The sequence below is a fragment of the Cebus imitator genome, unplaced genomic scaffold (genome assembly GCF_001604975.1).
Source record: "Cebus imitator isolate Cc_AM_T3 unplaced genomic scaffold, Cebus_imitator-1.0 Scaffold163, whole genome shotgun sequence".
In the NCBI taxonomy this organism is placed as follows: Eukaryota; Metazoa; Chordata; class Mammalia; order Primates; family Cebidae; genus Cebus; species Cebus imitator.
In genome coordinates, this window is record NW_016107478.1 from 2,270,651 (window position 1) to 2,296,027 (window position 25,377).

At 42.2% G+C, this 25,377-nt stretch overlaps 1 protein-coding gene across 13 annotated transcripts in view; it reads right to left on the bottom strand.

The window, feature by feature from the left end:
- The window catches only part of DAB1 (DAB adaptor protein 1), a 902,516-nt gene that overhangs the window by 4,611 nt on the left and 872,528 nt on the right, over positions 1-25,377 (bottom strand). For 12 of the 13 annotated variants that reach the window (XM_037744064.1, XM_037744058.1, XM_037744061.1 and 9 more), the window contains 4 exons: positions 23,998-24,106; positions 15,417-15,965; positions 11,681-11,808; positions 11,217-11,327 (listed from right to left, as the gene is read on the bottom strand). In XM_037744064.1, coding sequence (XP_037599992.1) covers positions 11,232-11,327; positions 11,681-11,808; positions 15,417-15,965; positions 23,998-24,106 — 882 coding nt within the window. In that variant the 3' untranslated portion in view covers positions 11,217-11,231. The remainder of the gene's footprint in view (positions 1-11,216; positions 11,328-11,680; positions 11,809-15,416; positions 15,966-23,997; positions 24,107-25,377) is intronic. The other variant, XM_037744063.1, reaches the window with a different exon arrangement.

A 25,377-nucleotide genomic window follows, 5' to 3' on the forward strand; every position in this document is an offset into this window, starting at 1 on the left:
ACAGAGAGAAGAGAGAGACAGAGAGAGAGAGAGAGAGAGAGAGAGACCAATCCTTCCATCTGTAGGTGCTTCAGAGTTTACAAAGCACCTCATGTCTTATTTATCTGCCTAATAGTCCTGGGGGTAGCTTTTATTTTTTCAATCCTCACTTTGAAGGTAAAAACTGAAGTTCAGAGATGTTGTGTGATCTTAAGGTTATTGTGCTGTCTCTCGAGTGTAGTGTATCATATTGCTTGCTTTCTACTGTAAAGTGGAATGGCCTAGAAGATAAGGTTGTCGTGGCCCATCATTGTACATATGAGGAATCTGAAGTCCTGTGAAGATAGCTTTTGTTTCTTCAGAGTCACAGGGTTACTTACTAACCATGCCAAGAACAGAACCCAGGACTCCTGCCATCAGATCCAGTTTCTGGTTACTCTAGAACTTGTTATGTTTGTGTTCTTCCAGGGAAAAGGAACCTCTTTCCTTGGAGGCACCCTATTCTGCAGCGTAACAGGGTGCCAATTTGTCCCTCCACGTCTTCCACTCACAGATGTTATACTGCCCTTGGAAATGTAAGTAAGTATAATCCTTCTCCCAAAAGTCTGATGACAGAAAAGTACGGAAGTCCGTTCTTCCATGTCCTACTCTAGGTTACCACTTGCCAGTTCCTTCTGCCATTTTACAAATATGAACCTAGCACAGTAGGTCCTCAGTGAGTCTGTTGAATTACTGAATGACTACTGTATAATGCTATTTCTAGTTTCCTCACAGTTTTGATCCCTTTGTTCTAAATACACTCCAATTTGACTTTATTCTCTCAAAATCAATTGTAGCAAAATCTATAGATTTATTAAACACCAAATCTATTCCTTTCCAGTGTCTTGAACTATTTCAAATACCTCTTGTAAGGCTAAACATGTCACTTTATTCTGTGTTTGTGTTCTAGGAGTGTGGTGGGTGGAGTCAAAAATAGTTAAGTACAACTACTGGGGAAAAACATTTTCTTTTGCCTGTGCTGGGCTTCAAGGACACATCTTAATGTTTCCTGGGTAGACGTTCTCAGCCTGTTCTTCTTTCTGGATGCCCCAGGAAGTCAGGCTGCCTTGATCTCACCCTACAATTTGCTCTATTCTAATTTTGGAAACTAATTTATCCAACTGAAAAGACACCTAAAAACAGAAAAAGACAGCAGGCTCAGACAGGGTAATTAATGCCACACTGCATTAACTTTCTGCAGCTGAGATAAATATTCGCACATCTCCTGCTTGCTGGAATTTAGCTTCAAATACCCATCACAACAGCAGTAACGACTACAGTCAACTCTCAATTATCCCCACTAATGAAGGGGAGCAGTGGTGTGGAAAACCCCAAGCAGCAGATAATCCCAAAGTCTGACACTGTGATGCATTATACGTTTTGGCAATAGCTCTACCTTCCTCGTTACGGAATCTTAGGCTGTCAGAGTTAGAGGGGAGCTAAGGAATCATTTGATTCAGAAATTTCCAACCTGGCCTCTGGCAAGGTCATAATGGGGTCTTTAAGCTGTTTTCAAAATTCCAAAAAGCCTAAATGGAACCACACATGAACGTAACATGCTGTTTTTTTTTTTTTTTTTTTTTTTTTTTTTTTTTTTTTTTTTTTTTTTTTTTTTTTTTTTTTTTTTTTTTTTTGGCAGATTTGTCCACATCTCTGCCCTGCTTCAAATCCTTCAGAGGCTCCCCATCACCCAGAGGGCAAGTCAAAGTGCTCTCGCCAGGCACACAGGGCCCATTTGTCTTGTAGACCATTACAGCTAATAAATACCCCTTCTGGACCATGAATCAAAACTCTACCTTTAGGTCATGTAAATCATGTTAAGAAAAATTTCTTTATGACTCTGCCAGGATGATCTTTCTGAAATGGATTTGGCCACGCCAGACTCCTGCCTCAAACAGTCCTCCTGGCTCCTTGTTACTCAAAGGAAAAGGCAAATTCCTCAAGACTGCACGTAACGCTCACCTTCCCAACCAGACTCACCTACTGCCACTCCCTCTTACACCCTACCTTCCAAACCCTACTTCGGGTTCACCTTCACATCCTGGAATTTTCCCATCTCTGAGGCTTTCTTCAGGCACTTCCTTCTGGCTTCAGAGCCTTTTTCCTGAAGTTCATACTTTAAGACCTGGTTAAAATATCAAGGCTTCCTGGACTCTGCATGGGCACATGACCCACTGTGCTCCTGGACACTTCAGAGCCTATGCAAATCTCTGTCTTCACTCCTACTAAGGCATCTCCTGCATGTTCTACACTGAGCTCCTCTGGGCCTTGCATGTCAGTATCCCAAATTATGAATGAAGATGGGAGGTGCACCCACTAACGGGATAAAGAATGAAGATACGAACGAGTCAATGAACAGTTCTCTTCTTCAGGGAATTTGGCAAATACTTGTGAACTTTAACATGATTCTGACACATTAGTATCATTATTTTTAGATAACAAAGTAGATGGAAACCATATAGTAAAATCTAAAGCAAAATCTACCCTCTAACCTTTATGTAAGTGAAATGCCCTATTTTCTCGAAGGCGCAGTGAAAGACCAGAAGCACCGGAGTCTGAAGTCGTGCAGGCCTAGCTTAGCGTCCTCCTGCCAATGCTCTGCTGCAAAGAACACCAGGGACACATCTGTAATTGAACATGTTGGGTTATTCCTCACCGCAGAGGAAGGAACATCTCTGGAAGAGCGTGTTAGAAAGAATGTATCATAAGATTTGGGCTTAAGGTGAGTGACTTTGGGGATGGTCAACAAAGTGGGTTTTTTCTCTGAATTGGTTGCTCTCATCATGCGGGGGTAATTCTGTGATTATCATAACAATTCTTATCTGGAAGGCAAGAAGAACCAAGCAAGAATGAAACCCGGATAGAAAAATGTTTGATCAGTTTTCCAATTTTGACAATATTCACGTTTTGCCTGTGTTCAGCCATGATGACGTGGTCTTGATTTTGTCTTGACCTATCGTGGTCACTGAGTGGGCTTGTCTGATGCTGATGTTATGTGAAATGTTGATGTTCAACAGGAGAACGTCAGGACCTTGCTGTGGGGGGTGGACCTGCACCTGACTGTCAGAGGCTGCTATTTTCTTTCTTACCATCACCCACTGAAGAGCCCTAGGAGTCTGTAAAGGGTACTTAACGTGGGTACCAGTTTCCTCATCTGTAAAATGAGGCTAGAAATCCCCTCTGTAAAGGAGAAAGCATGCTGATTGTCTAGCACAGAGTCTAAAACATATGAGATACTCCAAAAACATTAGGTCCCCTATATCTGGGAATGTGGCCTTATCCTTCCTTTATAGACAATGGCTTTAGGCCTAATAATCACCTGTGGGTTCCTTTTCAAATGGCCTCTCCTTCACAGCACATAGGTGCAATTGCAGATGGGCTCTCAGTTATTAATATAAGAATAGTGCTGGATCAGCTTGGGGAAATTGTGCAGAATGAATGTGGAGTTAATCCAAACAACCTGGCTACAGGGCCCTATGGATAACAGAAACTTCCACCATTTGCAGATTACTCTGTATGTCCTTTAACCACGAATTATGTCCTCAACCACAGCAGCCAAGTGGACTCACAGAACTGGCGTAATAATGGTATATCTCTACAGAAACATTTACAGTCTATATATGGCCTTTCCAGTGTCACATGATCTTACTTGAGCTACACACCAGGACTGTGCCTTCAGTGCTCCTGTCTTCACTCTGCGGCGAAGAAACCTAGGCTCCCTGCACTTGGGTGACTTGTTCAGTTACTCAGCCAGCACACAGCAGAGCTGGGACATGTTTTTTTTTTTTTTTTTTTTTTTTTTTTTGGTTTTTTTTTTGTGGTGAATCATAAACAACATAATCTTTGCCATTTTAACCACATTTAAGTGTACAATTCAGCAGCATTATGTACACTCACAATGTTGTGCAACCATCACCATCATTTCCAAAACTCTCATCACCGCAAATAGAAACTCTGTACCCATGAAGCAATAACTCTCTACTCCCCAAATCCTCAGCCCTAGTCTAAGCTACTTTCCATCTCCACGATTTTACCTAGTCCTATGTTTAAAACAATTTCAGTGAGGTATAATTTACATACAATGAAACGTACCCATTTTAAATGTACAGTTCAATGAATTTGACAAATGTATTTGCCCATGTGAGCTATAGAGCATTTCTTCACCCTCAAAATTTCCCTGTGCCTTCTCAGTCAACTCTCTGTCTCACTGCCAGCCCTGTTATGCTTTTGATCGCTATAGACTAGGTTTGTTTTTTCTAGAATTTCATGTAAACATACTCAGGTCTTTTTAAGCCGACTACCCCTCCACCACCACGTGTTCCCTCTCATAGAAGGTTGAAGTTGGAAGGGCGCTCATGCCCACAGCTCCTTTTCTGCATGAAGAAACTGAAGTCACAGACACAAGACGTGCTTTCCCAAAGCCACACAGGGGACAGTGGAGAGCCAGGGAGCAGCCCAGGGTTCAGACTCCCATTTCTGTGCTTGTTTCCTTGCTTCCTTCTCCCAGACCCATTTCTTTGGTGTGAAGTATAGGGGCAAATAGTTTCCTATATCACATTATAGCAAGACACTCTTGGAAGCTACCTAAATTGTGCTGATTACTCTCTGCCCAGTTAATGTTTATTGTATTTGTTTTTGGAAAGATTGACTACATTTGACAAAAGTATGCCAAAAGCAATATGTCTTCCTCGTGGAGTGAAGACACTGCATGCTGACAAGGGTGGCCCCAGAGGTCAACGGTATGCCATGCAATCTGCTTGCTGAGCGAGCCCACTCATGCCCCATCCTGGAGGCCTAGGATCAGAAAAGCGCCAAGCCAAGCTGGGGATCAGACTAAAAGCTGGAAGGTGAGCTAAAGCTTGAGTCCCCCAGCATTACCCTGCCCAGGCAGCACATTCAGCCCCACGGTCTTTTAGCCCTAACACTTAGGACTAGCTCAGTGGGAGTTTTACATTCCTTGGCTTGACAAATTAAAAAGGTACTGGTAATCAGAGTGGAAAAAGGCTAAAATAACTCAAAATTCTATCTGAATCTGTGTGTAGGTTCAGGAAAAATGCATGGATTTGGGGAGCCAGAAAGACCCCAGAAATCCTCCTAACTTCCTATATGAACTTAGGCAAGCATCTCACCGGTCTGGACCTCAGTTCCTTCATTTGCAAAGTGGAGTGCCTAACATCTATCTCATGGGATTGTGAGGTATACATGTATATCTCATACTTGTATATGAGTTACAAGTGAGCTCATATAACATGAAGTATCTTAAATGCTAGCAGTCTTTCTTTTTATTATATTAAACAAAAAGAAAAACAAAGCTTTCTGACCACTTTGAGTGTTAGGGGAGAAAAGTCTTCAAAACACAGAATGGATTTAATGATAATCCCTTAGGGAATGACACAGCCAAATGCTCTAGCTCCTGGGGTCTTTGGTGCTGAAACCCACTTGGTGAATACAGAGATGTACCACCTGAGTTTCGAGGCTGCTGTGCATGTTCTGATGAACGTTCTATTTCCCTATCAATAATAACAACAATGATGGGCGTCAATGATCTGTTTTGCACATGTACATCATCTTTTATGAGCTTGTTATACAACAGATGATGACGCTGCAGTTGCTGACACCAGTTATCTACCATAAGCAGGAAGACCTTTTCTGAGTAAGCTCCGGGTCTCTGAGGGCAGGTTGCATCTAGAGCTGATAGTCTCTGGGGATCCTAATGAAGTCAGCATATTGCAGGGGTTTCTGTCTTCTCTGTTGGATGGGAATAGGGACAGCCTGAGGGAAAGATGCCACTGGAAGATCTTATTTGGGGATTGGTTCCATGCTGTAGCTGGGTGACTTTGGGTAGGTTAGACAGTCCTAAAATGTCAGAGCTGGAAGGACCTGTGGAACTTGTCTTACAGAAAAGGAAACCACCTGCCTCATATCACACGTCTAAATTGAAGTGATACTATTAAAACCCAGGTGTCCTGGTTCTGTTTGAGTGTGCTTGATTTATTTAATCTGGGTCTAGATTCAAATCCAGTGCTATTACATGTGAAGCTCAGGATTTTAGCAAGTTGTTAAACTCTCTACCTTGCCTGTAATATTTGTGAAACGGGAATAATAAAAATACCTGAGTGTTCCTGTGAGGATTAAATTAGGTGATGCTAGTACTTTTAAAATATATTTTATTATTAGTAGTAAGTGAAAGGCACCATGATTACCTTCTGCAGTGGTTCTAGAAAAAGTGCGCCTGATCTAATTCTGTTAGCCAATTCTGGCAGCTGCCTATATTTGTAAATAAAGTCTTATTAGAACATAGCTACATCCATTCATTTATGCATTGTCTTTTGCTGCTTTCCTGCTACAACGGTAGAGTAGTTGCAGTAGAAACCACACGGCCCACGAGGCACACATATTTATAGAGAGTTTGCCAACCTCTGGTTAGATGATCAGTGTATTCTACTTGCACTCACTACTCCAGTGGCTGAAACCCAGGTGGAAGTTTCCATGTCTAGCCTTGATTTCTCTTTTGACCTTCAGAGGTTGTATCCAGCAGCCTACTGCCATCTCTACTTGGAAGTCTCATGGGCACCTTGAGTTCAACTGGTTCCAGAGTAAACTTGCCTTCTTTCTGCTCAAACATGCTACTTTGTGTTCCTTAGCACAGTGACCATCAGGAACCTGTGTGTCATCCTACCTTTTGTCCTCTTCCTCACCTCCCATGTCTTAACCTTCTGTTGATTTCAGCTTTTAAATATCTCTTGGCACCATGCCTGCCTTTCCATCTTGGCTGACACTGCCCTTAGCCAGACCCTGGTCATCTTCTGCCTGACCCAGTGAAATCACTTTCCAGCTACAGGACCTCAACAGGGAGTCTCTTCATAAAGGTCTGAGGAAGTGGGACACGGTGCCCTCCAAAAATGTAGGTTGGATTTGTCATTGAGTTCTGTCCATAAAATAGTTCATTTTCTGTTGTTTTGTGGTTCTTTATTTTAAGGATCTGTTGTTTGGTTGTATTTAAAAAGAGAACAGTAATAATAATCCCAAATACGTGTGCTTTACTTTCAAAGCTTATAAAACACTTTCATATTCATATTATTATTTGATTCCTGGACAACTTAGGGAGAGAGCTATTGCAATTATCTGTATGTATCCATATGAAAGAATAAATGCTTGCCTAAGGTTACTGCTTTGTAACTAGAAATCAGACCCAAGGCCCCTAACTCTGTGTTTTGTTTCTTCTTTTCTTTCCTTTTCTTCCCCTCCTTCCCTTCCTCCTCTGTCTCTCTCTCTCTCTGTGTGTGTGTGTGTGTGTGTCTCTTAAGATTCTTCTTCCCAAAGCATCCGAGGTTCAGCTTTCTTTTCCCTTGAAGACTAGAGATCCATCAGGTAATATATGTCTTGCATTTCCACTACGAAGATCAGTATTAAAAAGTGACAGCAACTTATTATTTATGGCAATGTCTATTGTTACTAAGGGAGGCAGACCAAACAATTCCCCATTGTTACAGAAGCTACTCTGACTTGACAGCTGGGAAAGTCTGATAGGCAGTTTATTTACTTAGCCATTTAACCAAATAAATGTTTTCATTTTTCTTTCATCTCCTCAAAAGCTAACATTTCGCCCTTAAAATTGCTCCAGCAACACATCAGTGAAGTATAAATTACCTGCCATTCCCATACCAGCTATTATAATATTATTTTGGTTCTTTTTTGCCCTTTTTGACCCAATCTTTCAAAGACACGTGATTCTCCCAGATGGGAAGGGAGGGGGAAAAAAGTGAAATAATTGAAGATATTTTCCTTTATTGCTAAAACAGAACTGTTGTTTGAGATTGGCCCTGAAGCTTCCACCTGCGGGGATTGAGTCTGTGTGTTTCCTCTTACTACGGTGTGATATGGCTTTAGCTTATCAACAGATGTCATCCCTACTTACTCAGAACTGTGTGGGTATTTCTAATAAAAAACAGCTGGTGAAAATGGTTGCAAGGATGATAAGAGGGACAGGACTCTTGCTTTCCAACTGTATGAAGGCAGAGGGGAAACAATAAAGCCATGGACATAACTATTCCTGCATGGTCTCCCTTCTCCAAATGTCTGGAAAGGCACTAAGAAATTGCAATCAGTATATTTTCAGCTGGGTGGATGGGGAAATGGAACGGAGATGGAAAGATCAAATGTGGCTTGTACTGCTGTCAATGGAGGGACCTAGAAAGGTTCCCCCTGATATCCCCCATGGGTGTCATGGTGGCTATGTCTGCAAAGCTGGCATACGCCCCTTGGCACCTGAATCTCTATAACTGTGCAGTGGCCAGGCTAAGCTTTCAAAGGGAGAAAATTACTTCACTGAAGATTACAGTCCAGCCCTCCTCTGGAGCTGGGAGGCACTTATTTTGATTTGCATGCGATTCTAAGACAGCTTCTTTTTTGGCAATGAGTGGTGTGAGGCCCAGACGGAGCCATTTTGATTATGGGGTGGGGCAAGCCAGAGAATAAAGCAGCAGGCTTTTTTTCTTTCTTTTTTACCTTCCAAAGCTGTTGTGACACATATTGAAAAATAATCATCTGAGGACAAAGTAAAAAGCAAAACCTCCCAACCAATGACCTTATATATAAAGGCTAAATGTAGAAAATCCAAGATAGGGGAGCCAGCATTAACTGGATATGTGTGATGATGATGGTGATGGTGATGGTGATGTTGATGGCATCTAGCATCTATTGAGTACTTTCTATGTGCTATACAGCGTGCTAAGAGCTTCACATACATCACTTTATTTTGTTCACACAATAACTCTATGAGGTGGACACTATTTTTATCCTTATTTTTCAAATGAAGAAAATAACATAGAGAATCGCTATGAAATCTCAGCAGTGTCACATAGCCAGGAAATGGTGGAGCCAGATGCTGAACTTAATGTTATTTTAGAATCTAGATTTTTTTTTTTTTTTTGAGACGGAGTTTCGCTCTTGTTACCCAGGCTGGAGTGCAATGGCGCGATCTCGGCTCACCGCAACCTCCACCTCCCGGGTTTAGGCAATTCTCCTGCCCCAGCCTCCTGAGTCGCTGGGATTACAGGCATGCACCACCATGCCCAGCTAATTTTTTGTATTTTTAGTAGAGACGGGGTTTCACCATGTTGACCAGGATGGTCCCACCTCGGCCTCCCACAGTGCTGGGATTACAGGCTTGAGCCACCGTGCCCGGCCAGAATCTAGATTTTTTTAAAGCTGAGTTTTAAGCTGAGTACTCAGCGTCTGTCTCTGTGCTAGTTACTCAACATAAACTATCTCAGTTACCATTGTGAAGAACATAAGCCCCTTTAGCAGATGAAGAAACCAAGACTCAAAAGAAACTTTGGCTCTTGCCTAAGATTGCCCACTATTAAGTAGCTGAGTTAGGATTTAAACTCAAGTCCAAATCCTGAGTTCTTCCCCCACCACTATGCTATGTTAATTTATAGCTCAGCTATAGATGGTGCTGGACAGAGCACTAAATGTGGAATAGACCAAACACTGGGTGCTGGACAGAGCATTAAATGTGGCACAGACCAAAACCCCATGAAACAGTTTGGCTTGTAGGATTGTCTCAAGCTGAACAGGTTCATAAAGATGAGGGTTTGATACATTGATCTGCGAATGGTGTAAGTCATCTTTGTTTTCTAGAAGAACTTCAATTTTAGGATGATGTTTGCTGTTATCCTGATGAATGGCTCTTGTCACCTCTAGTTCATTCATCAAATTTTTCAAGGCAAGGTTGAGCACATGAAATACAACTGAGGCATGGGGTAAAAATCCTCATGGGGAATCATCCCAAGGAGTCTGCCTATAGTCCCCAACTTTTCTCTTTCCTGAAGCATCAACTTTGCTTCCAATATACCAACTCCCAAAGTAGCTTTGCAAGGCTGAATATTTAAGTGAATCTTAGGTGGTTTTGCATAGCATGATATGTTATTATGTGCTATTGTACTGATATAAAATTTGGCAACCTATACAGTGTGTTAGGTTCTTTAATCATAGTATCTGTTAAAATGCACTTTCAAAGTACTGTATTAGCTTTCAATAACTAATTTATGTGTGGACTAGGACTGATTCTGAGGTAGAATTAGAATCCACTTATGAGTGGTGAAAACTGTTTACCATTTTAATGGTTTTGACTATGCTGTTCAGGGCTTAAAAATGCAGCTCTTTGGGAATGGCCTTGCAGTCCTGTGTGTTTATAGAAAACTGTGAAAGAATCTGAAAATTGAACACATTTGTCAAGAAGTGACCTTAGAAATCATGTCTGGGTAACAAGGTGTACTTCTGTCTCCTAAGAAGGTCTGCTTCATCGGCTCCTCTTTCTTTCGATCAAATCAGATGTATTGAAATTCAAGTGCCAAAAGCCACTTCTAGTAAATGTAAGAACACCTCTCTCAAAGAAGCTGCTGATAGAATCTGAAGTGATTTGGTGGCAATCCCCATGCCACAGCACAGGTGCAAACAGCACAGCCTCAGAAGTGAGTGCTACACAACTCTGGGCTTTGAATTTCACATCAGAAAGGGTGCAGGGTGCAGGGTCCTTTCTGGCTAGACAAAAAGGGCTGCCTCTGATCTTACATCTCGATCAATCTTATTTCAAGCACTGCTTGCTTTTGCTTCTTAGTCTGGTTTCTCTGTGTGTTTGATTGGTGACCTCTTTAGATCTGTAGAGTGTAGGCAAATGCAGTGACATTTTGCTTAGAAGATTAAAGCATATGGACCACGGCTCACTGAGAAATTACCAGGGTGGGAAGAATGTGTCCATCTCAAAATGTTGATACTTTCAGAGACTAAATCCATGTTAAGTAGCATGGGCCATGCCTCATTTTATCACCATCACCCACGCAGAATGTATTATTAATAAAATAATATGATCAGTCCCCACTTCTCACCCCTACCCCTACCCCTACCTCCCAGGATATGTCAAAGGTCATGCATCCATGAGAAAAAGCAAAGTAGAACATAGACACTAGGCAAAAGGACATGGTGTAGACACTGGTAATATAGCTCAGGCAGCGAGAGATAGCACAAACATCAGGAATACAGTTCAGGGAAGGAGATGGTGCAAACATCAGCGATACAGCTCAGGCAAGGAGACATGGTGCAAACATTGAGGATGTGACTTCAGAAGTAAAGAACAAGCAAAAGGGAAAGCAGATAGCTTAAGGGTAAAGGAGATAAAAAGGACAGATACCTACCAAGACCTGCGCTATCTAGCTACTGGCCTGTGGACTTATATTATCACCACTGGGCTCCCCACTGGGCTCACCAAATGGATCACTGTTGGATGAGGCCTGTGATCCATCAGGCTAGAACACAAGAAGATAATACTTTTTTTTTTCTCTTTTTAACAATTGAAAATACAAGACAACTGGATATACTTTCATGCAGCACAATCAGTTATAGTAAAGGAGGGTGAAACTGCATTTAGAGGATTCTGCACAACAAATGTGGACTTGTAATAACAGCTTAATAAAAAGGCAGTCTTTTTCAGCTGACTCATTTGAACACAAAAGAAAGCCCCTTTAGCAACCCCATGAGAGCTTATGAGATTGAGCCAGCATTCTTTTCTAGGTAGACTTCCTCATGCATTACCCATTTCAGTTACAGAGGTTTTAATTTTAAGGAAAAAACACAAACAAATAGCAAACTGGTCACTTACAGCTTCTTGCTCTTCGCTTTTGCTGGGACTTTCGAAGCCCTCTTCGAAGATGTCATCTGTGGTAGGATCACTGGCATGGGATGCAGATGATTTGGATGGAGAGCTCTGTCTAGGGGCTGGGGTTGGAGCTACACAGAGACCACAGAAATAGAGGAAATATCTGAAATGCCTGGCTGCAATCAATTTATCCCAAAGAAAACTCAGGAATCTGCTTAGATTGAAGTCAAACCTTAGGATTCCTCTTCCTATCCTAGGTTGAATCAGCTGAATATTTGAATTCTTCCTCTGTACATATTGACCTTTCCTCTCACACATCTGATTTTAGGAAGGAGCTTGTCCACACTGATAAGTAAAGCAGTGGTTCTCAAAGGATGGTCCTTGGACCAGCAGCAGCAGTAGCATCTGGGGATTTGTTAGAAGTGAAAGTCTCTGACCCTACCCCAGATCTACTGAATCAGAGACTCTGTGTTTAAACAACCCCCTACAGGTTATTCTGATGCATGATCAAGCTGAGAACTACTGGGCTATTTTTGCTTTCTTCTTTCTGTGTTTCATCAGAGGGCACATTACTGAGTGCCTTTCATGTGTCAAACACTTAGAAATTGTACAGACAATATCTTTAATCCTCATAAAACCTCTTTGAGGTACAGGTTACCCTAATTTGAGAGATAAGGAAAGAGAAGTTTGCTAATTTGCTCATGGTAACTGGTGGAACCAGGTTCTGAATCCCGGTACATAGTAGGTATTCAATAAACACATGTTGAATAAAGAGTAAGTATCTCAGTGATCTGGGAAAATGGATGTAGCTGATGGCAGCTTCACAGCTGGTACTTGCTTATATAAAGATAAAGGATATGCATTTGCTGGGCTGACCCACCCACATCTCCTCTCATTTGTTTCAGAGATTTAGAACAAATATGTCATTTGATACCACTCTTCTTTTAATGATTTCTAATTTGTCATTGAAAATACCAGCCACTGGCTAAGACCCAAGTGAGGGGGTGTCATGGTTTGATTTAGTAGCTGAATTTTCCTAATGTTATAGAGCTTAGAAATCAGACAGTGAATGATGATTGTAAAACTTAGTGCATACTTTTTACTCTGGGAATCTATATTTAGAAAAATAATGCTATTTTCCCATTTATTATTCATAATGTGCCAATGAGTTGGACACTCTGCTAGGCACTTCCCATCCATTATACACTCGTAATACAAATACCTGCAAGTTGTTATTTATAGGTTTGTTTTTTTTCCCAGATGAAGAAACGGTAGCTCAGAGAGGTGAGGTGACTTGCTAAGAGTTAACACGGCTATGAAACAGCAGCACTGGCATTGACTAGAGATCTGTCTGACACTACCCAGTCCAGCTGTGCTTTTCTGTTTCTATTGAGGTTCACTTTGGATCCAACCAATCTTCTACCCAAACCATTCTTAAGGAGCTACTGATGGGTCAGAGGATATAAAGACTGGTTTTACTAATTTTATTGAAAATAAAACAGTAAGTTTTTGAAAAATTTTGCAATTAAATCTGTTTTGTTTCAGGAAAGGACTATGGAACAAACTATATTGAAAGTGGGTTTAAAGCTATACGCAAACACCTTAATGGGTAGTAGATATTTAATAAATATGAGCTTAATTAGATCCTGAATTGTATTTGAAGTAGTTTATTGCTTACTAAAGGTTGAAAACACAGGCTGAGCTGCCAGTTCTGGCAGGTATACTGTTCAGACTTACCCAAAGAAATCAATGGGAAGCATAAAAAGGAGTTTATTTATGCAAGTGTCTTAACCTTTAGAAGGTTTTATAGGATGCTTCTAATACTCTACACAGTGGTTCTCAGTGTGGGGTAATTTCATCCCTAGGGGATGAAATTGGCAATGCTTGGAGTCATTTTTGACTCTCAACACTAGAGGAAGGGGATGTATGTTTCCCTAATAGAGTGACTAGAGGCCAGGGTTGCTGCTAAACATCCTACATTGGGACAGCCTCTGCAACAAAGAATTATCTAGCCCAACATGTCAATAGTCCTGAGGTTGCCAGGACCGCTCTAAAGTACAAGAGCAGCTAAGTGATCTCTGTTTTGTTTATTTCACTCTCTTTATCCTTTCCCACATGCCTCCCATGTGCCAGACTCTAAGCTAGCTTTACGAGAAGTGTAGGAATGATGGAGACAGTTCCTGTCCTCAAAGAGCTGAAACTCTCCTCTTTCATTTGTAGCTGGCACACAAGTCCATTGAAAGAGAGGTTTGTTTTTAAAACGATGCTTGCTTATTTATGCAGGGCTGTCATTTCTTTAACATTTCATTTTGTATTCATTATTCCTCATTGAAACCCTGTGAGTCTGCATAAACAGAGATGCCACCACTATGTAGATCATATGGCCTGTGTGCAAGTGGGTTGTTTATACACAGTGAGGGTATTCGTTTTTAGAACAGCATTCCGAACCTGGCTGAAATGACACAATCTAACTGTATTAACATTAGGGTGTTTTTTTTTTTTTTTTTCAGTTCACAGTATTGGCCATGCAGTGATCCGTATCACCTGTGACAGTAATGAAACCACCAAACTCACTGTAGCATGAGCCTTTTCTTTCCTCTTATCAAGTGTCAAGGCACATGCTTGAGTCACCAGAACACCTTCCAGAATTGTGTCATGCTCAAGTGTATCTGGATTATGATTTGCCTGCATGGTTACTGTTTTCCAGATATTTGTAGAAGAAATGTGAGCTGGAGGAGACTCACTGAAAGCTGGAACTAGAAGGATGCACACTGCTCATCCCAGCCAATTCACTTATTTTACTGATGAGAAAACTGAGTCTCAGAGAAGTCACACGTTTGCCCAAAGACACAGCTTGTGGTGGAGGAGTCAACACCAGAACCCTGGTCCAGGACTGCACAAAACCACTTAACATGTGTAATAATGAAGATAAAAGATACTTCAAATTCTGGGAGGTCTATAATGTTGGAGCATATATACCACTGAATCCTTTTAATAACCCATTGCTTACACAGATGGGGAAACCAAGGCTCACGGAAATAAAGTGGCTTGTCCCAAGGTACAAAACTGGTCACCCATAAATCTGATCTCCAGGTTCCCAGTTCAGGACTTTCTTCTGCACCATCTTTTTGTTCTCTTTAACTACCAGAAGCTTTAAGCCAAAATGAGACTTCAACTATAAAGGCTATTTAAGACCTTATCACTGCTGTATCTCTGCCCTAAGTTTTCTCTTGATCTTAATTTTATATTCTAATGTTTAAAACTTGTTCCCCAAATATTTTAAGTTTGCATTCATTTTTATTTCAATAAGCCACACCAAAATCTGTGTGTCATAATCTGGCTATACATAAATAAATGAACGAATGAATGAGCAAACTAACAAAATCTTAAGAGGCAGAGTAACATGGTGGAAAAATACCAAGCTTACATTCAATTCAATACAACTTTGTCTACCGTCTTTGTCTATGAGCCTCACTTTCAGTATCTGTCAAACAGGTCTAACAAAACTTGTCATTAAGCATTATTATGAGTCTAAAAATAAACATAGAACATATGCAGAAGGTTTGTACGTTATCACTGGTACCTAATTTGGTAGCTCTTAGTAGTAGCAGTAGTATTAATATGAACAAAGAAACCTGATTAACGCAAGTGAGATGAGTTCTTTGACCCCAGAAACCCCACCTCTAGACATGAGTTACGGCTCTCATTGGGTTTTGTGTCTTAAGTGAAGGGCACTCACGTGAGTTGGTCGATGGTGTGGTAGAAGTCACAGGGGTCAAATTCAACTGGGAGATGTCAAAGTCATCACAGTCGTCTGTATCCTGTGCCACCCCGACTTTGTTGAAGTAACTGGAGAAGGCCTCTGAGGTACAGGTGAGGGAGGGCTGGTCAGGTTTGCGGGAGGGCACGGGCGGAGGCTGGGCCATCTGGAAATCCTTAAACGTTTCTTTCCCCATTTTCTGCCTGGGCTTGTCGGTCTGTGGACTTGACCTGGTGGAGTCACTCGTGCCTGGGACGGTGGCGAGGGGGGTGAGGGGACCTTGGAACATGGCAGCTGGCAAAGGCATAACAGTTTGTGTGGGCATGAAGGCGGCTGGAGGAAACTGCCCGGCCACAGTTGGCCAGGGCTGCTGAGTGGCAGGAAAGAGACCCGGCTGGCCCCATGCGATGGGCTGAGTCCCCGGCATCACCTGAGTGACTGGTGGCTGGGCACCCATGACCATCTGCTGTTGGACGAGGGGCTGCTGGCCCCAGAAGGACGGGAGGACAGCGCCCATTGCAACATAACCTGGGAGAATGAAAAAGGAGAGTCAGATGTCCTGGGAAAGAAGGATGCATGGACTCAGGTGATTGACAGAAATGTATTGTGCACCAACCAAGTGTCAGGCTGTGTGCCTGGAACTGGGGATGCCAAGATGAACAAGACAAAAGTCCTTGCTCTCATGGAGCCTCTATCCTAGAGAAGTGGTCAGGGAAAGTCTCTCTGAGGGATGATCTATAAGCAAAAGCTAGAATGATAATAATCGCATTTCTATAGTTGTTAAAGCTTTCCAAAATCTCATAGCCTCAGAAGCTGTGTGTCTCAGGGAAAGAGCAGAAGGATGGAAGGCAGGCCAGCCTGGGTTTTCACCTTGCCTCCCCTTCCTGCTGCACTTAGGGCCCTCTTAATTGGGTAAGCTCTCTAAGAGTCTGTCTCTTTGTTGTAAAACCTGGTTATGATACCTTCCTTCGCAGGCCTGAGGCAGTGTGCAAAGTGAGTAAGAATCTGAATGTTGGAGTTTTAGAGACCTAGGCTAAAATTCAAACTGCCACTTCTTATCTATGTAATTTGGGGAGCAGTTCTTATCCTCTCTAAGGCTTCAAGACATTTGTAAAATGGATATAAACACCTTCTATCTTATTTGTTGATTTGAAGATTGAGAGTATATATTTAACGTGTGGAGAATTGTACCTGACGCAGGATCAACATTCAGTAAATGTTAGCTACTAGTATGGTTTGGATCACACAGAGCCTAGAAAGTTACTTACTACATTGCTTGATATACAACAGACATGTTATAAATGGTAGCTAGAGGTATTATGCATGATTTCTGTATTATTATTATTCCAGTTTTAGAGAATAAAAAAATAGGGCCAGATGTGCTGGCTTATGCTTGTAAACCAAACACTTTGGGAGTCCAGATGGAAGGATTGCTTGAGGCTCGCAGTTTGAGACCAGCCTTGGCAACATAGCAAGACTTCGTCTCTACCAAAAATTTTTAAAAAGTAGCCAGGAATGGTGGCACATGCTCATAGTCCCATAGTCCCAGCACTCAGGAGGCTGAGGTGGAAGGATCACTTGAGCCCAAAAGTTTGAGGCAGCACTGAGCTATGATCACACCACTGCTCTCCAGCCTGGTAATAGAGTGAGACACTTGTCTCAAAAAAGGAAAAAAAAAATGAAGGTTATTGTTCACTCAGGGGCACCTCAGACATCAGTATAGGTTAGACATTGCAAAACTCCACAGCTTGTACTCATATGTATTACCATGATAACTGTTCGCTGCCTTATTCTTTTTAGGTGAGACATATACATTTTAACAGGAGCAAAGTCACCCTTGTTACAATAATAATAGTAACATAATAGTAACAGCAACAAGCTCCACTTATTAAATGCCTACAACATGCCACATAGGTGTTTTATGTCTTCACAAAATCCTGGCAGGGTAGGTGTTATTATTTCTATTATAGGGATAAGGAAATTGGTGCTCAAGGAAAAGCAACTTGCTTAAGGTCATTCAAGTTGCATGAGGTAGGAGCAGCATCAAACTGAGGTTGTCTGTTCCCTGAAAGCCAGGGTTCCTTCCTTTGTGCCACACACCACCTCACCCAGATGACCAAGACCAATTTCTGATCTTTGCAGTTAATAGGCCTTGCCTGCCATTTGATTGTCTTAGCATATTGCACGCCTGCAGGAAACTCCCATGTGCTTCCAGGAGTCCCTACCCTTCTCAGGGGGCACAGAAGCCACCTGTACGTGCAGTTGAGCCTGAGAAACAAGTTCCCAGGCTGGGCAGAGGAGAGAACAGAGAAGCCAGCTTTGCCTGGCCTCTCAAAACAAGCCTTTCCTTGGCTGTCAGTAAGAATGTGCAGATGCAGCATAGTGAGACCAGGAAAATAAGAGGAATGGATGCAGAGTATCCCAGCAACTTCCAAAGGGACAATTGGTAGGCGTTATGGCATTGATCAGGTCATGAGTCATCTCACTTAGTCTTGTGAACCCAGAGAGATCAAACGCAGGGTGCCTCACTCCATGCTCCAGTCACCTTCAGCTGACAGATACAGGCTAGAGCCAACGTTCAAGGCCTGATCATTTTCTTTGCAAGGTTCCCATTCCTTCTCATGCCATGCTTCCCTAAGAGAAGGCTCCAGAGAGGCACCAAAAGGACACTTAGACTTCTTGCTTATATCTGGTAGTGTTAAATACTTTTGTGTAATGTGACAAGGATGTCAACAAACAAAATGGAGAATATCTTGTAGGACCACTTTGTCCAACTGCACTGAAATAAGAGGGGTGAAGAGGCACTGGAGCTGAAATTTCACAAGTGAAGCTTGCTTAGCTTGCCTCACCCATGGCATAATAATGTAGTGACTTGAATCTACCAACAGATGAAGAATCCTGCAATGCTGTCTTGTTTTCTGATTTACTTTGATAGAGCCCAGTGGTTCTCAATGGGAGTGCTACTGCCCCCTAGGGGTGATTAGGAAATTTGTGGGGTGTGTTTTGGTTGTCCTAAGAGGGGGTGGCAATACTGGGATTTTGGAAGCCCAAGCATTGACAGTAGACATCCTATTATGTGTGAAACCAATGCATACAACGAAGCATTATTCCACATCCCACTTAGGGTCATTTGCACCTAGAATTGACTTTGAATTACATGAAAATTCAGTCATCTTTGTACTTGATTTTAATGCATTTAATTTTCCAGGAATTCAACAACTGTGCATACGAGGGAAGACTGTATCTTTTGGTTAGGAACACTGTCAAGAGGTGTTCAGTATTTTGGAAAATGGCAGTCTCCGAGAGAAACCCTTCTCATGATTGTATAGCCACATGACACTTCTGTATCAGCCTGGACTTACAGCTGTGGCTTTCAATAGTGATTCTACTTATAGGTGTATACATCTGACAGTTTGTTATGTCTTCTAGTGTTCTCATGCCTGAGTATTTCCTTATTTAAATACACATATTTTTATTACAAATTATCTTTCTTTTCTTTCTGCCTTATATTACAGTTAGAGAATTATATTCATTTTGAAAAATTGTGTAGCTAGGCTACATTATCTATGACATTCATTTCAAGTATGAAAGGAGGTATTGCAAACATTTGTAATAAGAAGGGGGTGCTGGGTCTGCAGGTAGAACTACCCATGAATTCAACCACCCAATACCTGATGCCCATTTTGGTGAGTGAGTGGATATTTTCACTCCCTCGCCATCAGCCTATTTTTGAATTTGCTTTTATTGCACCCTCCTCGCTGCCATGAAGGACTGTTTTATATTGCAAATATGGTACTTCATTGTCTTGAGTATAAGACTCAGATGTCTTAGCTTGGCTATGGGCCCTTGGGGGTCAGCCCATTTCACCTCTTCATCACTATCTTCAATTCATAACCTCACTGCATCTTGCCCTGCAGCAGTTGCAAACAAAACCCAACATGCCATCTCTTGTCTCTGCTGGCCCATCTGCCTGGAAAGCCATCCCCCTGCTTTGGTGCATGTCTAGCCCTGATTTGCTTTGGGAGACTCTGTTTGCTATCACCTCTGCTGGAAGTCTTCTTGCTCCTGTCAGCTCCTCTGGTCCTTCTCTGGGCTTCCACAATCCCCTGTGCTCACCTCTATCATGACACTTGTCACACTGCATTGAAATTGCCTGGTTATTCTGTCTTCCCTGATGAGACTAGACACCACCTGCTGGCAGGAACCCTTTATCCTCTCTTTCCACTCTGCCTAGCATGGTTTGGGACTGGAGAAAGGCCCTACACAAAGGCGAATGAGTCCTAGTCAATATGTTCATTGCATTATTCCTGGTGTATAATTAAACCCACAATCTGTAAGTGCTGTGATTGCTGATGATTCCACTGTCGGTGGCAGGATATTTTTCCCTCCCATCTTTTTTTTTTTTTCTACAAGGAACTAACAGATGGGCTGTGCACACTTTTCTGGAGACAGCTATTAGCATGTCTCTCTGGCTTCATGCCATCTGCTCCAGATCAAAGTACAATATTCAAAAGAAAAAAGGTAGCATAGGGTAATTGGGTATCATGTTTAGAAGCTTGCATGTTCCACTCACTTTCCTAGGGGGTCCCTGCAGCCTGGCTCTCCTTGGCCTGTGAATTAAGGCTCTCTGGCCACATGGTTTTCTGCATGAGTGAAGGGATTCATCAGCAGTAGGACAGTGGTGGCACTGGACACAGGGGGCCACTTGGTGGCTGCCACTGCAGCCACTTAGCAGCTTGTTAACTGTTTACTATTAATGTCCAATAGCGGAGAGAAGAGGTGCCCAGGAGCATCTGTTTATACCATGAAGTTCAGATCAATCATAAATCTCCTTGCTGTGAAGTGAAAGGGAACACCTGCCTTGCTGCCTTACGGTTAGATTTTTTTAAAGTGTTGAAACTTGTAATTTATAGCCAGATGCTGACACCTGGGGATAGCCCCATTATTTGAAAGAAGAAAAAAAGGGAGACTGAAATATAAGAAAAGCACTGAAACCTAAGGAACTCCTCCAACATTAATACAGAACTTGCATGATGTCTCTTATCTACATTATCTCATTTGATGGATTCATTCATTCAAAAATATCTCTACTAGGTGCCAATCACTGCTTTAGTCTCTGGAGACATAACAAAGAACAAAACAGTTGCCAAAAAAAAAAAATTCTCACCCTGTGAAGCTTACATTTTTGTGAAGGTGATCCTTTCCACAAGCCTCTGGGGTAAGTGTGATTGCTATCTCTTTAATTTGTACAGGAGAAGTTGCAACTCCAGGAGGGAAAGACTCGATGCAGCTATACACTGTATGAGTAGCAGATCCAAGGCTCCTGAAGAACCATGTAGCAAATATCTGTTGAGTGCTTACTCATGTAAGCACGGCCAGGAGCTGTTGTACATATTCTACAACTTGCCTTTACTCATGCAATCCTTAGAAAAACTCTATGAGGTAGAAGTGTGATTATCCCCATTTTACACGTAAGTTCCCTGAGGCTCAGAAGATATTTGATGTGACGCAGCTGGCCATTGGCAGAGCCTGTATTCATACAGTGCCTTCTCCATGCCACCCATTCTCCTTCTGTCTGCCATGAGCAGTCAAGAGGCTGAAGACCTAAACTTTATTACAGTCATTAATTTCCAGGAAAAGGGAAAAGTATAGATAGAACAGGACATATATTCCTCTACTGTAGAAATCAGAATAATCATAATAATACAGTATATTCTACACCAAATATCGATGATGTGCCAGCACTTTTCAGTGTGTAGTGATACAGCTTCTGCAGGTGCAGTTAATGTAGTGATCCATTTAATTCTCATGATATTGTTGCAAAGTAAGTATTATTTTACACCCAGTTATAAAGATGGAGAAACTCTGACTCTGACAGGTCAAGTAATTTGCCCAGGAGTCTGAAGCTTAGAAATAAATGGCTGAATCAGGATTCAAACCTGGCCCATCAGATTCAAAAGCCCCAGTGGCCAGACCCTCCATTGTATATCACATGCTCCAGTTCACTCCCCTGTCTCTTCGTCACTGGCTGGACAATTACTAACAGGGAGACGGGGATTCAATAGCTGCAGAAATTTTTTTGGCCAGTTAAGGGAGGAATAGAGCACACAGTTTAACACCAACTGAAGCCAGTTTTGTTATCTTAACTAGAGTCACGAAGCAAAAACATGCTAATTGAAATTAATTTTAGACTTGAGTTCTAAAAGTTGAAGTCTTGGAGGTAATCTATAAAAATTTTAGCAGCCAAAGAAAGGAAACCTAGATATGTGGAAGTGGCTTGCCCAGAGCTTCCAAGTGGCTGGTTAAGCATCAAGACTAAAACCCAGGTCTTCCAAGTCCCTAATCTGGTACAGGTTTGGGAGAGGCCCTGGAGTAGTGCTGTGACCGGTGATATGGCTTGGCTGTGTTCCCACCCAAATCTCACCTTGACCTGTAATAATCCCCATGTGTCTCCTCCACGTGGAGATAACTGAATCATGGGGGTGGTTTTCCCTACACTGTTCTCATGCTAGTAAGTCTCATGAGATCTGATGGTTTTATAGAGGGAAGTTCCCCTGCACACAACCCCCCTTGCCTGCCACCATGTAAGACATTTCTTTGCTCTTCCTTTGTCTTCCACCATGATTGTCAGGCATGTGAAACTGTGAGTCCATTAAACCTCTTTCCTTTGTAAATTGCCTAGTCTCAGATATGTCTTTATTAGCAGCGTGAGAATGGACTAATACACCCAGGCAGGTCCTCGGGGTGTTTTTAATCAAATGTTAGGGGTGGAAGAGATATAAAATTGCATCTAGTCCCATCTTCTCATTTATAGAGAAGGGAATGGAGACTCGGGGTCCAAGTCATTCCTCTGCCTGGGGTACCCTGGACTCTGATGCCTATTTGAGATTTTCCTGCCCCTACTAATCCTCTCACACTTCACCTAGGCAAGAGCCCCTTGTGACCACAGTGGCTCCACTGACACCTGCCCTCTGCCTGCACTCAAAAGCCCCTATACTCTGCTCTGCATTTTATTTGTCCGTATCACTTCTCATTTTTAAACATATTGTGCAAGTTACTTATTTTTATGTTATTTCCTGTTTACCCAGTAGAAGGTAAGCCCTTTGTCTGTCGTGTTGACTCACACATCCTAACCGCCTACAACAGGACCTGGCACATAGAGGGCACCTGGTGAGCATTTTTGAAATAAACATGCCTGCAAATTAGTAAGTTTTGGGCCTAAAGTTCCCATCAGCTGTCCCAGCACACCCTTTATAGATAAGACAATGAGGACAGAGCATGGGCATTCTGAACACAAGACTCAAGCATAGAAGCGTGGTGCATTTCTCCCCAAAACTCTTACTCTTATTTAAAATGGCATGTGCTATTATACTAGTCCCATGGATATTTTATTATCTATTTTAGGTAAGGAAAACTAGTAATCATCACCATCCCCTTTTAAAGATTAGATTGGGAAACTTCATAATTGGATACATTTCTAGGCAACCTGCAGTCTAAACTAAGTTAGATCCAAGGGTTACCAACCTCTATTGCTTCTAAAAGTTCATAATGATCCCTTAGCTCACGAGTAATAACTGTAGCTATTTTAGAACAGGGTATGCATTTTTAATTTACTTTGAATAAAAGCACGGTTTATATTTGGTGGCAAGAATTTGCTTCTAACAGTATGTAATTAAAAGTAATTATAGAAAAAAATGCATGAAGATTTGTATTCTAAAATATTCAAACAACTCTATTTGCCATTTATAAGAATAAAGGCAAGAAAGATAAAGCCACAGCTTTCAAATACGTAAAGAAAACCACACAACACTTTAAGGTCCCATGTATGTGAAAAACAGAACTAAACCACCTTTGGTTATTTCCAAGTCCAGTGGCCTGGCCACATGGAATGCCTCACGCCATGAAAACAAGGTAAGATTGTTAGGCTCCATCCGTTTGTAAGTCGCCTGCAACACTGCTACTATACATATTTTTACCCTGCTGTAAAGGCCGTAAATACATTTAAAGGCTATTTGAAAAACAGAACACACACTTTCTAACTCACCAAAAGTCTCATCATTCTCCCAACTCACAGTTAGCAGTTTGCTCTTGTCCCATAGGGTGCTCCCCACTTTGTCTGGGGACACTCCCCTTCCTTGAGTCAGCACCAAGCAAGGCAGATCCCGTCTGTCCATCAGGTCTCAAGAGGTCTACGGAAAGCTGACTCCGTGTCCTCCCCTGCTTATTGCTTTCTCTCCAGGCTGAGGTGGAAGAGTGGAAATGGACCTGGGCTAATTGCATAGCTGTATGTACACCACAGTCCCAAAAGCTGTACACCTGAGTAACAGAATCTTGAACTCTCTGGGTGAAAGACATCAGTGAATTCCAGGCCAGTAACATCCCAGAGCTCTGGACCCCACCACCACCTTCCCCTCTAAATGGCAGCTTCTCAATGTCACCTGAAGTGTCACAGGAGAGAATAGCGGTGTTTTGTCATCATTTGGTGGCTGGCTCCGTAATCTCTTTCTCTCTCTTGCTGAGTGAAGGCCAAAGGAAGAGAAGATGGTAGAAGAGAGCTTACCTGAGGGTACAGCAGCAGTGCCGAAAGGTACAGAACCAAACACATCTGCACTCGCTGGAAGGGTCTGAGATGAAGATGGGATAAAGGCATCACCTGGAGTTGCAGGAGTCTGCCAGACAGAGAGAGGCAGAGGACACATGAGACCTGGCTTAGCAGTCATCAAGGCTGGGAGGTGGCAGATGCAGGAATTAAGGGGCAGGGGGAAGGAGGGGTCACAGTTCAAACCACTTATGCAGTTACATACATTTTTTCTATAAAATGGGAAATGATACCTCCAGAGCAACTCTGAGGATTAAGTGAGGTAATGTATTTAAGTTATTTTATATTACTTAAATTTTTAGCATCATGCATAGGCATATAGTAGGTGCTTGGCAAATAATGGCCAGTACCCTAATGATTTAGCTTGAGCCCTTACTCCCTGGCGAGTGTTTAAGGCTATCAAATTTTCCATAATATTTGGCATTCACCCTTTAGAGGTGGCCAGTGCAAATTCAAATACACCCACTCAAGACCTACTGTGTGCCCAGCTCAGGGGTTGCAATTTAATACATGGTCAATGAACAGTTGCTGACTAAATCAACAAATAAAATTCAGCAAGTGGAGCACAGACCCTACCTTGTATCCTGGTGCCCTCCCCCACCAACTCCCTGGATTTTGCCTGAATCTTCATTTGCAAAAGGAAATAAATATTGTCAAGAAGACAACAAGAAACAGTGCTTGCACCACTGAAAATTCTACAGGGCCCAGTCTATGCCAGAATTCCAAAAAGGTCTGCTGCATGAACTGATGGGCAAGATGGGGGATACAGAAATGAAAACATCAGTACTCATAATTTTTTATTACGTCCACACCCATTTACAGCAGGCTTTTGCCTACAGAGTATAAATCTGTTTGATGTTGTAATATTCTTTTTTTTCCCCTTGGAATAGGCTGGGGCAAGCAATTAATCCTGAAATCATGGCAATTAGACAAGGCCATTTTTAGACTAGCAGCTTGTGGGACGAATGGCATTGTTCTGAGGATTATTAAATACCCATTTGGACTGCACTTGGGTTCAGGGCCAGAAACACAGCCATGAGCTGCTGTGTTAAGCACTTTTAAACACAGTCAGTGCTGTTCTTTTTTTTCTCCCTTTGTGACCTTGGGTGAGTCACATGTCCTCTCTGGGACTCAGTTTGCTCATCTGTATAATGAAGGGGATAAGGTTAGAAGATCTCTTCAGCCCTTTCTAGCTGCATAGTACTGTAGCTCTGACTCCAAGTTCCCAGGATGAAGTTGTTAGCCCAGGATAAAGGGGAACATGAGAATAGTTAGAGCCGTCCAGCTTCTTTGGGGACAGAGGCTGTGGTAGCCTCCCTCAAGGTGGCCTTGGACACCAGG